Source organism: Arvicola amphibius, chromosome 3, assembly GCF_903992535.2.
Source record: "Arvicola amphibius chromosome 3, mArvAmp1.2, whole genome shotgun sequence".
NCBI lineage: Eukaryota > Metazoa > Chordata > Mammalia > Rodentia > Cricetidae > Arvicola > Arvicola amphibius.
In genome coordinates this window covers 70,282,449-70,299,283 of record NC_052049.1, presented here as the reverse complement: position 1 = coordinate 70,299,283, position 16,835 = coordinate 70,282,449, and the positions used below count along the sequence as shown (strand labels likewise).

Genomic DNA, 16,835 nt, shown 5'->3' with positions numbered 1-16,835 from the left:
GTTGCAGGTCATTGCAACCTCAGGACTTAAGTTTGCTTTCTGGAACAAAATGAAACAACCTCAGACCAGTTAGCGCTATTCCTTCCTCTGTGCATTTTGTAATACAAGAAAGAAGAGGAGGAAGAGGAAGAGGAAGAGGAAGACAACAACGGCGTAGCTCAGGGCTTTGATTAGTTAGATTCAGCCTACTGCTCGTTTGACTCTAAGTGCTCTCCTGGAACATTGCCAAGTGGAACACACACACACACACACACACACACACACACACACACACACACACTCCTCTGAAACTCTACCATGCTGGCAGTGTTGTTCTCAATCAGGTGTGTGAGTCAGAGGCCGAGTAGAAGAGGCTGCCAGGCCCTGCTGATGGTGACGAGATCTGTAAATTTGCCCATTAGTTCCTCTGAGGTAATGTTGTTTTGTGGTCTATAGTCTGGACTGCCAATAAAGGGGAGCTCTAGTTTTTGGTTTTAGACAGATACTGTCCCTCTCCCATTTTAAGATTATTCTCTCGGGTGTTTTCATTGTGGCAGACACTATTGATTACATTCATATATTCCTAATGGCATGGCAAACTTCTGCCTGATTTGGTTCACGTGCCTGTCCCTTGTATTGTTTTAGCCCGCGACGTGTGTGGTTTAGATAGACACGTGTGAAGCAACTCCAGAGAAGGAGATGCAAGGAGACTTGGGTAGATATCTCAGCCTTGAAGAAAGGGGAGGGCATCCTTCTCTGCTGGATGTTGTCATGCTAATGTGGTTCAGGGGACTGCTGAATTGATCTTGTGAACATGAAATAAAAGGAAAGCAAAAAAAAAGAAAATTCTGGCAGCTTGACAAATTTGTTAAGCCACTAAATTAACCAAACCCTAGATTTTTCATTATTGTTGTTATCTATGCTAATCAGTTGTAGAGCCCTGCTCCCAGGGTTCATTTTGAGGACAGTCTCTGGCCAGCCAGCATTTTCTATTTGTACCTGTGCTCCCTCTGCCCCGCCTGGTGACTATCTATAGGGCATTGTTGATTCCACCTTGGGCGTGGTAATTTTTCACCTGCCTGGGGGGTATTCCATTGTGTAGCAGCTTGGTATTTTAAGATTTTCCCTACATTTGAATAAACAGCATTCGGCTGATCTCCTTTCAAATGACCCAGGTTTCTTGTGTGTTCTTTCAATCTCCAGGCCTTTGCACGAACTGTGTCAAGAGAGTAACTCAGATGCAGGTGTTACAATCAGTATATTTATTATATATTTAAGCCACCTTTGCTTGACGGTTTTTATTATGTGCAGGTAAAAACAATGTGTCTTATCTAGTGGCCTAAAAATGACATTATGATTAATTTAGTGTGTGGGGGTGGTGGGTGCAGAGCAGCTGCAGCACAGGAGTGGATCATGGGATCCAGTTAAGGTGCTCAAGATTGCTGGTTGGTTCTTTGCCTGCTGAACTGCCTTGTAAGCCCCGATATTTAAAGATTTACCAATAAATATATACCAGTTATTACGTATTTCCTAAATCGCCTACTTTGTGACTTAGTGTAATTCAGTATTTCTCATAAAGGCTTTTGAATTAGTGATATAGGAAGACAGGGAAGTTGTTAAATTCAGATTTGTTGTCTTTACTGTAGACCTCTTAAATCATAATCTTGGAATGGGTCAGGAGAGCTAGGATGTGTGGGTAAGGAAAGCACGTATGTGATTCAAATGTACTTTGAAGACCATACACCAGAGTTTTGTTTGAAACTGGTAGTGTGGTCCATGGATGAGGGAAGCAGGGTATACATGAAATTACTGAAGTGTGAAACTTGACCTCTCAAGCTCTGCAGACACCAAGAAGCATCTCGGCGAGTTAGAAAGCAAGAGCCACCACTTCGAGACCAAGGACTGCAGTTGCCGGCTCTTCAAACTGGGCCTTTGGGCCTGCTTGGCTGTTTGGTTAGAGCGAGAAGAATGTCTGTAGACCAACCAATGCCATGCAGTCATGCTGCAGTCCTTGCTCTAAGGGACCCATTGTCCCTTAGGGATGCTCTAAGCCGAGGTCAAGACTGTTCTTAGAATGGCAATAAAGAGCAGATCTGTCCCGGCAGGGACTAGTGGAGCAGCGCTGGTGTCATAGCTGGCTCAGTTGTATTTCTAGATTTTTTTAAAAATTATTTTATACATTGAAGAGCTCTATTTGCATGTGAGAAGAGGGCGTCAGATCCCAGTATAGATGGTTGTGAGACAGACACCATGTGGTTGCTGGGAGTTGAACTCAGGGCCTCCAGTGCTCTTAACCGCTGAGCTATCTCTTCAGCCCCGTGGTGTTTCTATTCCATACAGCACATGACCGAAACCTCTGGGGAGGCAGCACATACCTCCATGCAAATGCATTTGCTTACACTGCGGAGACACCTAGGACTTGTACATGTTCTCCTTTAGTTTTATCCTGTGGACTTTTAGGCTTATTTTAAAGTCATTTTTCATCTAGGGAGATATCTAAAAGCTTGCCATGCCTACGGCTTTCTGTTACCTAGAACATAATTATCATGCTTGCTAATGATGCTCCCCAAAGCCACACCCAACACTTCATTAGTTCTCCTCACAGGACTCTCAAATGACAAAGGCCTTCCTTCCCCTGCCCATTGCTGTAAGGAAGATTCTTTCCTCACTTGTTTCTCTTCAGCAGTAACTGGAAGAACAAGCCTATGAATCTTTGTAATGTAATGGAAATTCCTGACTGTAGTATTCTTCAAATCATTGGGTTATTCCTATTATTGAGTACTATTAGTCAAATCAGAGGGGATATAACCCAAGACCTTTCGCTAGCAAGCTGTGGCTACCTGGTTTTATAAACACACACACACAACCTAACTAACTAACTCTGACTAATACGCCAAACTATTGGGATCTTGGTTTACATACATTTCTCCTGGTAAGGGAAGAAATGACTGAGTATCCCAGACAGATCCAGATGGAGTCGCTAGCCCCAGGAGAAAGCCCCCCCCCCCCCAAAGCCACCACAGGCGGCTTTGCACACCTCTCTGACTGTAGCTGAATCTGAACAGATTTTCCCCAGGCTGAGTTCTGCCTCTCTCGAGCTGGTGTGACTTACACCAGCTGTGCTGTGCCTGGCAAAGGCGCTGGTACATGAGTCTCTCACTTTGTTGCCTAGTCTGTTCCTGTGAAGACAGCACTAAATTTACTTAGGAGCTTCTGATAACCATTTTGGAAACCTGTAAAAGCCAGAGACAAAAATGGGAAAACTTCAACCCTCTTCTGAGCATAAGAGGCCATGTTGAGAAGATTCTCTGCGTTTTCACATGATCAATTTTAAGGCCTAACTACATTCTGAGTGCACACAGTCCTGTAAGGAAATATAAAGTAAATTGTAGCAAGTATTCTGATGGTTTAAAAATAATTCTGTGAGCGTGTGGGGATGATGAATTAGAAAGAGCTATATTTAATAGTTTCTCCATTGCTTGTCTATAACTGACCTGGCAGATGGACTTTGCTGGTTGTGGAAGCAAGCCTGTGTTGCTGAGGTTAGCGTAAGTCTGAATCCTCTGAGGGGGAGAGAGGCAATTCACGTTTGGGGCAAAGAGTCCAGAAAGATGACTAGGACTGGGGGGTGCCAGCACGGAGCCTGCATCGGGACCATTCCAATAGTGACAGTTCCACACAGTGACACATCTAAGAAGAGGCTAGAGAGACAGTTATGTGACTTTAGGAAGAGCTATGGACTCTAAGGCATGAAGGCCTCATGGTCAGTGAGGTTTTAAGAGAATTGCAAAATTAATGCCATGCCTGGCTTCTTCCTTGAGAAGATGTTAGAAGGAGTAAAGTTTCTTAGGAAAACCCTTGTGTGGATGGAACAGAATGGGCATCTGGGTTGCACATACAAATAAATGTGTGCCCGAAGCGGCAAGTGGTCGAGGATGTTTGGAGTTCCCATCAAGACATTGTCCGAGAAAACATGCTCTCTCTTCCCCTCCCTCTCCTTTCCCCCTTCTTCCCCTCTGTGTCTCTCTCTCTCCATGTGTGTATGTGTAAATAACATATGTCTATGTGACTTCAGTTAAAAAAAATTGTATGTGGAATTGCAAGACGAACTCAAATTCTTAAAATTTTTGAGTGGTACAATGAACTGAACTGCGACCAACACATACATATGTTGATGTCTTAATATGCGTCATATCAGAAGGTGACCTCATTTGGAAGTTGGTTCATCATGAATATCGCTAAGATGGGGTCACAGTGGAGTATCAGTGGCCTTAAACTACTATGGCTAGTATCCTTACATAAAGATGGCCTTGTGAAGGGCCCAGGCAGAATGAGGAGAGAGAGGGAGAGGTTAAAGTGAAACATCTATAAGCCAGGAAGTGCCAAGGGCAGCCAGCTATTACCAGAAGCCTATGGAAAGCCAAGCAACAGTTCTGTCCGGAGTGCCCACCCCCAAGGGCCAGCTCCGCCTCGAGCCCATAGAGGCATCGAATCTGTAGACTCTGCTTTTGAACTTGTATCTCCCAAGATTGTGAGATACATATTTCTGTTCAGCAACAACAGAATGGTGGTGATCATGGCAGTCCTGGGAATTAGCATAGGTGGTAAGTTGTTGGAGGGGAGGTCCTAGCACAGTTTAATTAATGTCCTTTTATTTCTATGTAGTCCTTAGAGCTAGCATATCACTATAGGACTGTATTTTCATTTTGTTTCATCTCCACAATGACTTGTCACCAACTTTTCCCAACTCAGGAGACCGAGACTCGGAAGTTTCCAGTGTCTCATCTGAGAAGCCGGGCCTGCTTCCTGCTTTTTCCTGCCTCACTGCAATGTTCCTGTTGCTGTTACGCCTTCCTCAGAGAGGCAGGCATGTTTACTCTCTTGCTCACGAGTGTGTAACTCACTTCCTACACCGTGGAGCTTTCCTCAGTCACCTTTCTCTGCTTGGTTCTCTTCTTGCTGAAGCCCCACTGTCTTCCTCCAGAGAACTGAGTCTGAGTGTGCCCATGCTCCAGCGGGTCTTTCATTAGTCATTTCTTAGACCCTTCTGAGGTAGAGATAACTGCGTTTCTCCTGGGCATCTTTGCTCTGATGGATTTGGGGGTCTTTTTGAGTAGCACAAGGTGCCCGTGACTCTGCCACCTTATCTCCAGCAGCTTTCCTATAATGGGCAAAGGTAATGTGGGCAGATTATAGAAAACCAGGGACTTCCTGTGGTTGGTGACAGCCCAGTCTGATCTGCCCCATCCAAAGCTTAGCTGCAGAGCCTCATGTTCCATTCTTATATGTCATGATGTGGGATATGTCTCCATCACTCAGTAGCCAATAGTGAAGCACGCCATAAAAGAATGCCTGTCACTGACCTAAGACCTGGCAATGGCTGTCCTCAGACCCTGAATGCCACATTTTCACAAGAAGACTTTCTTAATCCTTTGTTGTCTCACCCATTTGATACACTGAAAGTTTTATCTATCTCAGTCTTATGTTCCATTTGACTAGCAGCGAGACCTGTCTGCCCAAAATGTACCCAAGAAGGAGGCTGAGATGTGCAGAGACTAGTGCTCAGTGTGAAACAACTTCGCTTCTTAGGCCCCATTTTGATTCAGGAAACTTAGAGTTTTCCCCTAAGGCAAGACAGACTAGAGATTCAATCTATCTGATGTTTTAGAAATTTGCTTATACTTCTTCTTTCTCCAACTGTCCTCATGCTCTCTGAATTCCTAATTAACAAACTTTGTCTTTGCACAGGTCCATGTCCTCTGAATTCCTGATTGACAAACTTTGTCCATGCTACAACCTGGTAGCAAGAATTATCCTGATAGGCTTACTAAGATTTTTTTGCACCTCTCCCTTCTCTGGAATGGAAGGTAGCTGACATGAAAATCTTTGTCTTATTTTTTCACTGGTGACTTTGAGTGCCTAGCCCAGTGCTCATATGTACTAGGTGCATCATAAATTCATGAGTGAGTGATAAACACCTCAGAAGGATTAGAAGGGACCTCAGGAAGCCATTTGATTCCAAGGTCAGAAAAAAATTCTCCCCTTTCAGAAAAGCCAGTTAAATAAACATAAGAGATTCACGAGCACAATTTGTTTTCCATTCAAAATTAAATCCCGTGAGAGGATACTAAGTGCTCTAAAATCTTAAGCACCTACTTTGTTACATCAGAAGATGTGGACGAAAAATCATGGGCAGAATTAAGAAGCCTTAGGTGCTCATCGCTGGTCATGTGAAACCTCACCTTCTTACAGAAGGCAGAAATTAACCAGAGAAGTGAAGAGGGGCTTTCTTCCTCAGTCACAGCCTGCTGTGGACCCGAGAGTTCACTATGGAAGCCCAGGACTCCATCAGTGTTCCTTCTACCAGCTGGAGAAAAGTAGTAAGAAACAAGACTTTGATGCTTTTCAGTTCCCCAAACTTAGGTGAGCATGTGCACACTGTCATAAAGTAAGTGTGTCTGCTCACTTTGAATTAACAAAAAATGAACATTAGAGCTATTTGCCACCTTTAATATGGTGGCACCAACACCATTGTCCTATAGAGACTAGCAATAATTCTGCTGCCCCGCTTATGGATCTTTTACTATGACCTAACATTTAACAAGTATTGATAATGTGTGCGTCTTATTCCAAAGTGAAAGGCCAGGAAGGGTTCCGTGAACACAGTCAGTCCCTGCCTCTTCAGTAAGCATCTCTAAGCTAAACTCGTCTGTAGGATAGCATGATCTCTTTTGTTACTCAGGTTTGCTTTAGGGTCTTAGTATTACTTTTTCTGAATATTACCTTTTGAAATATTGACATATGCCTGTGAGGACAAATCCTTGAAGCTGTGTAATGTCTACTCGGGTGGTTTAATGAGTGTGTAATAACCTTCTCTTGCCTAAGTGCCCCCTTTGCCCCCAGTACACTGTTGCCAATTGGTGATTTAGTTATTTAAAGAAAAAAAAGTTCATTTTTAAATTAAATATGTCAATTCAAATTTCTGCAGTGATAATAGCAATGTCTGGATGTCGTGTTGTTTTTCCGCTAGTCAACATCCCATAAGCACTTCTGAAAGTACAGCTTACACAAGTCAGTCCCCCGTCAACCTCCCTTACTCTCCATTACAACTGTCAGCTACAGTTCATCAAAAGTTGTTCAATAGAGCATGCTCGACTACTGCCGGGCTACTAAAAAGCACAGCTAAAGAGTATTTAGCTGGGGCCTTCACCGCATCTCCTGGCATAAGCCCCCTCCTCTGGGTGTTGCCTCAGTCCAAACTCCAAATCCGGGAAAGCCTGCCAAATGGTGACCCCTCCCCAGGGAGGGTCAAGAAAGACTGCCAAATGGTAACCCCTCCCCATGGAAGGTCAAAACCACTCCCACAGGCTATTTAAACTGCCCCCCAGGGAATGAATACGAGGTCTCCAGGTTACCCTTTGTCTCCCATGTTTTCCTGGGCTACCCGGGAGTATAGTTATCTATTAAACATGGGAATCTTTTAATTTGATTTAATTTGGTTTCATTGGGATTATTTTCATTGGCTGAAAGGTTTGTTGGCCAAGAAAGGAAATATTTAACGTTTGGAGGTCCCACTGGTTGAGGGGAGCTGTTTATCCCATTGTCCCAGGGCCTCGTGTTGGAAACCCCCTTCTCACATGTGCTCTCTGCCGCCGGGCTAAAAGTGGCTTCATCTCGGTGAGTTTCCCTTCTTTAATACATGCTGCTAGGGCCCAGGGCCCATTTGCGTTTGTTTATGTTTGTCAATTTTCATGCTGTCCTGTTGGAGTCACAGTTTTGCCAGGTGTCCGACACAAGCGGTGGGGCAGGTCTGGCTGAGGTGGGACTGAGTGGGTAGAGACTTCTTCCATTCTTTTCTCACAACCCAGTTTCTGACTCAAGAGCCCTGTCCCAGTAGAAACATTGTGACAGGCTTGAGTCCCAAGATTTGGCATAGACTTCTAAATGGGCTCTTGTGATTCAAAGCCAGATCTCCAAATGCCCTTTGACTGCCTTTTACAAAAAAAAAAAAAAAAAAAAAAAAAAAAAAAAAACCTTTTAAATTGGGGCTAACATCTAACATAAAAACAAACAAAGCTCCAAAAGCCCATGGTTTCTAGATACATGCTCCCGCCCCCATTCCCATTTCCTACTCCCCTCCACGCTTTCTCTAGCTGTTCGTTCTCTACAATGGATCTGGATCTGTTTCCCCCGTCCTTCCACTCTAAAACTGTGTAGATATTCTGTCCTTGGTTTCTGTTCCCTCTTGCAGCATCTGCTAATCCAGCCCTTAAAGAAACCACCTCTGTGCTTCTCTGGCTTCTGCCGCCTGTCTACACCAGAAGTTTTAAGTTGGCCAGCTGACACAGGTTCATAAAAGAGTTTTATTTGTCTGTCTGTTAAAATAATGTGGCTACAGTCTGCTTGTTTTATGTCTGTGTGAGTATGTATGATTGTTTCCACAGTATGCTTGTTTTATGTTTGTGTGTATGTGTGCATGTTTTGAGATCTGTAAAACTTATGACTCCAGATTACAGCAGCTCTGGAAAAATACAAACATGTGGGTAACCTCCATTTTGACCTCATCACCACCTTGCGCAAGAGTATGCATGTGTGTGATGGAGGAGAGTTATCTGTCTATGTTACTTTTATTGGTTAATTAATAAAGAAAACTGCCTTGGCCCTTTAAGAGACAGAAAATTAGGTAGGTGGAGTAGACAGAACAGAATGCTGGGTAGCAGGAGTGGTGAGACGCTTCAGGCAGTCACCATAGTGAGTCTCCATGCTTCTCCTCTCCGAGATGGACGCAGGTTAAGATCTCTCTTGGTAAGCCACACCTCATGGTGCTACACAGATTACTAAATATGGGTTAAAAGAAGATGTGAGAATTAGACAATAAGAGGCTAAAACTATGGGCCAGGCAATATTTAAATAAATACAGTTTCCATGTAATTATTTTGGATAAAGCTAGCCGGGTGGCAGGACACAGCCCCGCCGTTCCTTCTACAGATTGGCTTGAGAGAGAGAAAAAATAAATATATAGAAAATAAAGTTAATGCCTAAAAAAAGGGTAAAGTCTTTAAAGAGACAAAATAAAGTAAAGTGATAGAGTAAAAATAAGCCACGTAAAAATGGAAAATTCACAGAGAGTCTGGATTATGTATTTTATTGTGTTTTCTTTGAAATTTTTGACTGTAAAGGAGCTAAGTACAGAGAGACATTTCATTATATGGGCTGCCAGGCTAGACCAGAATGGACATCTTAATGGTGACTTCAGAATTTGGATCTAAGAACATGATGCTTTGGAAAAGAGTTTCTTCTTTTGTTTTCACAGAAGATGAGACTCTGTGGATTGCTTCTATTCCAATATGGTATGATAGACCATGCCCTCCTAAAAGGTTGCTGTGAACCCTCAAAAAATTACTTCGCTCAACTGCTGACTGAGATGAACCTAGCAGACAGGTTATACCATAAAAGACCTAAATAACAATGCCCCCATTCAGCAGGAAGCAGTTTGGAGAAAAATAACTGCGCCCATTTTCCCAAATATTGTTTATAAATGTTCTTTTACATTTAAAGGGGAGATGATATAGAGATGAATAATTTGCAATGGTATGGATTTTAAGGTCAATTTGTTATATGTATATGTATTTCTGATCTTGATTAAGGTATTGTGATTGTGTAGTTCATTTAAAAATGTAATGTATAATTAAAAAATATAGGTTGTTAATGAATAATCATTGATAATAGTTAAGCTTATAGTCATGTTATTAGATTTTCTAGATATGTAGAAATATATTTCAGTTAGATAGACATTCTTCATATCTTTCAAAGACTGTAGAATATGGCATTTAATGTTTTAATAACTTAGGGTTTTTCATGACAATGAGACACATCTGCTCCTGGCAGCACCAATCTACTTCAAGAGGATGGGCATCAAAGAGCTTCCTTATGGAGTTTGATAGCCATTTGGGCAAGAAACTGCTCTTGGCTGGACTGTTGCATATACTGGACACAAGGAACCCACAGAAAGAGGACTGCTGAACTTGCCTAAAGGTGAGATGGTCTCTCAGGGTTCCTGATTCGTGAAAGAGTCTGCGAGACATTCTGCAGGACACAGCAGAAAGTGACTAAACTGTCTTTGGAATTTCCTGCTTCATGGAAATGTCTGCTGGATACTTATGGGCCTGTAGGCTGAAGATGGATGCCCCAACGGTACAGAGGAACTTTGGGTGACTGTCCAGGCAGCGAGTTGTCTCTGTCATTTCTAGAGTTTGAAAGTTGCATATGACTTGTTTACTTAGGTAATATTATATCCTTCTGGAGTCTTTGATGGAGTTAAAGAATAAATAGATAGTTATAGCTTTCCTTAGTTATGATAAAAGATAAAATAGATTTAAATATTGTAACTGTAATACTTGCTTGATAACTGTTTTGTTATATGTAACTTTGCTATGTTAAAGTTAAAGCCTTTCTTTTTTGTTTAAACAGAAAAAGGGGAAATGATGGAGGAGAGTTGTCTATGTTACTTTCATTGGTTAATTAATAAAGAAAACTGCCTTGACCCTTTAAGAGACAGAAAATTAGGTAGGTGGAGTAGACAGAACAGAATGCTGGATAGCAGGAGTGGCGAGATGCTTCAGGGAGTCACCATAGTGAGTCTCCATGCTTCTCCTCTCCGAGATGGACGCAGGTTAAGGTCTCTCCTGGTAAGCCACACCTCGTGGTGCTACACAGATTACTAAATATGGGTTAAAGGAAGATGTGAGAATTAGACAATAAGAGGCTAAAACTATGGGCCAGGCAATATTTAAATAAATACAGTTTCCGTGTAATTATTTTGGGTAAAGCTAGCCGGGTGGCGGGACACAGCCCGCTGTTCCTTCTACACGTGTGCTGTGCTTGCATTCCTTGACTTATTAAAATATGTCTTTTAATCTTCTTATACTTACTAGCATTGGTAAGCTGTAACTAATTGGGTAAAATAAATGTCTAAATTTAACATATATGTCTAGTTTAAATATAACAGGTTATGGTACCCAATTCTCAAGTGTCTTCACAGGTCTGAGAGTATGGCATTTAACAAAAGAGCTTCTAACACAAAGACATGCCAGCTCCTGCAGCATCTTATAGCTCCTCCAAGAAGATGCATGGTTACAAAAGATCTTCTGCCTTGATCCCGTCTTTGGGTATAGCAAAACCACCCGCACAGCAAAAAGTGGCCTTCTACCTCTTCAGCTTCCTGGATGCTACACCAGGGGATTTGATCTTCTCACCCTGCCAAGACAGGTAGACTAAATCTCCCCCCCCACATCCCATAGAAAAATCTTTGGGCCTCTTGTCCTCAGTAGCTAACAGCAAGCACTGCTTTCTAAGGCTGGTATTCTCCAAAGATTACGGAGAGACTTGGGATTGCCTGTGTAGCTAAAAAGCTGTCTCATTTCTGCTCATTTGCCCCCCCCCCCAGATCTGTCAGATCTGTCTAATGGTATTTGATGACTAAAGGTACTGATAGCTCATTACTTTATTTGTTAAGTTTTCTGCTAAAATACAGACGGGTGTGCCTCTTTAACAGGCTTCATAGTCCAGGATTAACAGGTTTCAGATGTACCTTAAAAGATTCAGAGTTCCCAGTTCCCTTTAATTATTTTCTAAAATGTTCATACCTTTTAACCTAAAGCAACAGCCTTTTGCTATGACACCAAGATATAAATCTGTTCCAGCTGTCTTAGATACCTACAGGTTTCTGGGAAAAAGTTCTGCTGCTGTATCAAAAATCAGGTCTAGTAAAAACTAATAGTCTCCAGAGCCTATTTAACTCCACCCATTTTCAAGCCTAATTTACAGGTCACTCCTGCTGTCTGGGCCAAGACCAACTTACAAAGCACTCTCCAGACAATGCACCCGCTCATGGGACTTCACCATTGGTACCAACTCTCCTGGATCAAGGACACCGACCAACTAAAATCTGTCTGTTTTATCTGCTGTTGTGTCACACTTATACACCCAAGCCTCACCTGTACAACCAGGGCACTTCTCTGTCCCATTCTTTCTGGCAGTTAGTGACTCAGTGACTCTTCCCATGGCTAGCCCCATTCATAGGGCCAATAATAACAATATATTTTTTCTCCTAGCCACCTGCCTTCTCATTTTCCTCAAGGAACAGCTGGTTGAGGTCTCCAGGATGACAGTAAACCAGATGCTGCTCCAGCCACACCACTCACTGAGTGGAGCCCACTAGCTCCCAGCTCTCCCCATCCCACATCACCCCATGCCTGCAGGAAGCAGCCAGACTTGAGATGGTGCCCCTTTATCCAAAGAAAGTTAGGAATGTTTGGTTGGAAGCAACATCTCAGCTCCCTGGCACCCCTTTATATAAAAAGTCTGGAATATTTTGCTGGGGGCTTCACCCAGCTCCTGGCATAAGCTCTCTCCCTTGGGAGTTGCCTCAGTCCAAACTTCATCTCCAAGAAAGCCCGCCAAATGGTGACCCTCCCCAGGGAAGGTCAAAACCACTCCCGCAGGCTATTTAAGTGCCCCACCCCCAGAGAATGGTATCTAGGTTACCGATGGTCTTTCCTTCTCTCTCTTCCCCTCTCCATGTTTTCCCAGGGCCACCCAGGAGCATTGTCATCTATTAAACATGGGCATCTTTCAGTTTCATTTGACTGGGATTATTTGTGTTGGTGGAGAGGTTTGTTGGCCAAGAAAGAAAATACTTAGCACAGAGCCCCTGCATTTTGGGGCTGCAACCTGAGAGAACCAAAGTGAATAGCACAGTATATCTAAGCATCTAGAATGCTGTATAAAATAGACACATGGCTTAGGCCTTGGGAGATGGGATTTGAGTGTAACTAAGGAAGAAATGGATCCCAGGGCCAGTCAATCTTTGTCTTAACTTCGTTTTGCCAAAATCCAACTGCATGAGATAGCTGAGCAAATAAAGTGCTTGCTGCTATGCCTGATGGCCTAACTCACACAGGCAAGGGCAGAACCAGCTCCCAAAGGTGGTCCTCTGCCCTCACATGTGCACAATGTCCATAATACATAAACAATGTAACTGACTCTTTATTGGGCTGAAGTCCAAGGTAATGTTCATTATCGTTCTTTAGGAGTTTATTCTTTTGTCCTCTGGAATGTAGATAATTCTGGCTCCAAACTGGAATTTTCTTAATAGGTCAGAGAAATGAATTCTAATTTCCATTTGTCCTATGCACACAGGTGGAAACATTTCTCCCTTCTCCTAGGATGCTTAAAGTAAATTAATATGCCCTTCTTCATCAGTTTGGGGCAGTCTACATTCATTGTTCCTAACTCAGGAAAAATTATTTATCTAGTACATTTTTATTTTCTATTTATTTATTTAATTTCTCAAGACAGGGTTTCTCTGACGCTATGGAGTCTGTCTTGGAACTCACTCTTTAGACTAGGCTGACGAACTCACAGAAATCCACCTGTCTCTGCCTCCTGAGTGCTGGGATTAAAGGTGTGCGCCACTACTGCCCAACTGGGCTAAACAGCTCAGTCAGTAAATGGTAGTTTTAAATGAAAAATCATTGCTCATGATTTGATCCTCCCCTGCTTCTGTAAATTGTAATCCAAACCCATGTAAGCAATTGTAGAAGCAAAGCACGAGACGAAGTGAATCTCTGGATTGCTGAAATGAACAAATTCATTTGGCTGAGGACAGGGAAATTCTTAGCTGTAACTATTGCAATAAAAGGCAGAATTTAAAATTTCATCATTTTCATTGTCAAAGATTACTTTCAAAATGAGCTTACTCTTTATGGTTTTTCTTCACATTGACTCATTTGTTTGGCCACATTTCTTCTGTGGTTAGGATGCGTATTATAGAATTAGAATGATTTTTAAAGCTGTAGAAGGCACCAGAAACTTCTAGTCCAACCTTCTTGTTTTGCAATTGAAAAGAAAAAACTAAATTCCCCAAATGCAGGGTTGACAGCAACAGCGGAAGGACTAAGACCAAATCCCAACTGCTTTGAAGTTATAGGAGTGCAGATAACACCCCTTTTGTGTGCTGAGCAGAAGACAGCTCCAAACATATGCATCACATCCCAAACCCACCCTTCAAAATCTAGAATTCTGGGATCTTTGGGCAAAATGAATCTACCAATACTGTGCTCTAATTACCAGAGCTGTGACACCAAGGTCCCATGCCTGTGGACCACCCCAAACAGGCTCCAAGTATAGCACTGTAATTGTAGAAATGTAGAGGAATTCAGTTTTTCAAAAAGTAAGATTTTTTTCTGATTATTAATGTGTTTCAAGTTTCCCTGGGTTTTTACTATAGTGTCAACAGACCCACTTGGTTTAATTTTAAAGTTATAGTTATCTATATATTACGTTGTATTATGTGTTAACTTTTGCCCCAGTTGTATTATTTTCCCCACAAATCTACAGGAATTTATTGAAGTTGCCTAAGGAGGAGGCAGTAACATCTATCTAGAGATAATGAGGCTTGAGTTTCAGGCTTTTCTGGAAGCAGAGAACTATTCATTCAGCCACTCTAACCACTACTGAGCCATTGAATGCAGTAAATAGTTAGGACCATTAGTTTTTGTACTTACTTGTCAACATATTCAACTAGATCTGTAGAGTTCTTGGTTGACATTTTGGCTGGAGATAATCTCACCTAAAACAGAGGTGAGAGATTCAAAATGCATCATGTGATGCTTAGGTGGCCTACTCTTTATCCATCTTGTACTTAAATCAATGCTTTTATTTTAAACAAAATATATAGCACCTTACACATGCCATTTGTGTTGTTGGTGACTAAGACTGAAGTTAAGCCCTGGAACACTCCTAAAGACCTTGTTTCATGAGTTTGATAACACACCAGGAAAAGCTTGTCAGAAGTTAGAGCCATACATCAATCCAAGACAAAAGCTTCTAAATGGAGACTCCAGTGATTATTGGCTGAGTTTTGAATGAAGTCCAACGACAGCGATTTACTCCTGACAGAGTCATTTCCTAGGGGAATCAGCTATTTTCAAAACAGCCCCAAACCAGAATGCTAACCAATCCAATACTTTTTAATTCTAAAAAACCCTAGATGTCAGATTATAGATGAGAAATAAAAGCACAGAACAACTGTATGTTAATTTAGTAGCATGCAACAAGTTATCTGTATGAACATTTAGCTGAAAAATCTCAAAATTCACTATTTTGCTACTTCTAGAAGGTGCTTTTTCCATAAAGGTCGATAATTTGGTAACATTCCTATGAGATAAAAGATGTCAAATACATTCACTATTTCCATATACTGAAAACAACCAAAGTCTTTTTAAAAGCTTAAAAACAAAGCAAGTTTTATTTTAATTTTCATAGCCAATCACTGAATTGGATTCAAGGGAGAGAATGTAACTTGTATTCTAAGTTAACACATTGAACAAGATATATTTGTTGGACTTTTTTTGGGGGGGTTATGCCACTGCATAGTAGAATGATGGGTGTGGCGGTTTGAAAGAAAATGGCCTCCTTAGGGACTGGCACTATTAGGGGGTGTGGCCTTTTTGGAGGAACTGTGTTACTGTAGGGGAGGGCTTTGAGGTCTCATGCTCAAGATACAGCCAGTGTGGACACAGACTCCTGCTGCCTGTGTTTAAGATGTAGAGCACCCAGCCCTTTCTCCAATACCATGTCTGCCTGCTGCCATGTCCCACCTTGTTGATAATGGACTAAACCTCTGAAACTCTAAGCTAGACCCAATCAAATGATTTCCTTTGTAAGAGTTACCATGACTGTGATGTCTCTTCACAGCAGTAGAAACCCTAATTAAGACAATGGGATTAAACATTAAAATTTTTGTTCAGAAATTAGTTTTTAAAGAAGTTTTAATGGAATCAACGAAGAAATAGTTGATTCCATCAAAATTCTAAGACACTTACCTGCAAATACATCTCCTCTGAACAAAATCTGAAAACCAAGCAACTCTATTATCCAGGAAGTTGATACTGGTCATGCTGGCTTGACCCAGTCTAGCTGGCAAGAGGCTGTCAAAACAAGCTCCCAACTGGTCAGGATGAGGGCAGTGAACTTTTGCGTCAGTGCATTGGCCCTGGGCATATTATGGAGTAGAGTCTGCAAAAGGTTGGATATGCCTGGGCTTACCCTTCATCAGTGGTTCTCAACTTGTGGGTCTCAAATCCTTGGGGTTCCATATGGGATATCCTACATATTAGGTATTTATATTACAATTCATAAAAGTAGCAAAATTACAGTTATGAAGTTGTAATGAAATAATTTCATGATTGGCCATCACCACAACATGGGGAACCATGTTAAGGGGTCACAGCATTAGGAAGGCTGAGGACCACTGCCCGAGAAAAGCCCCACTGGATATTCATGTGTTTGTGTTCTGGATACCATTTTCTATCTCCAGAGGACCTGAACAGATGTCAGCCTAGCACCACTTCTCTCTACGCTTTCCTACTGCAAAAGCTGTGGGTCCTCCTAGTCTATTTGGATGCACACCTTCCTAGGCCCAGATGGAGGGGGTGGGCTTGGACTTCCAACAGGGCAGGGTACCCAGCCCTCTCAAGACTGGAGGGGGAAGAGGGGGAGTGGGGGAGTGGAAGGAGAATAAGAGGAGGGGAGAAAGTGGAAATTTTTGAATGGAAAAAAGCTGTGGGTCCTGGACTTAATACTTCAGGCCAGATATTGCCTTTTCACCTCTCCATGGAACGTCTGGGCTTGGTACTTCCTTATCAACTGGCTGGTATTTGCCTTATGCATTTGACAACTAATAATGCTGTGTGAATATTTGTGGAATGAATGTGTCCAAAGAGAATAAATTACTAGGATATTCTCACCCCTTCTACTTTGGGGATATACTTAGAGGCTAAGATGGGATTATA

The 16,835-nt window shown here is 42.1% G+C and overlaps 1 protein-coding gene across 1 annotated transcript in view; it reads right to left on the bottom strand.

Annotated features, from left to right (window-relative positions):
• Positions 1-16,835, bottom strand: part of Fam81b (family with sequence similarity 81 member B) — an 86,174-nt gene that overhangs the window by 67,946 nt on the left and 1,393 nt on the right. Inside the window, exon 3 of the mRNA XM_038323904.1 lies at positions 14,547-14,611. Coding sequence (XP_038179832.1) covers positions 14,547-14,611 — 65 coding nt within the window. The remainder of the gene's footprint in view (positions 1-14,546; positions 14,612-16,835) is intronic.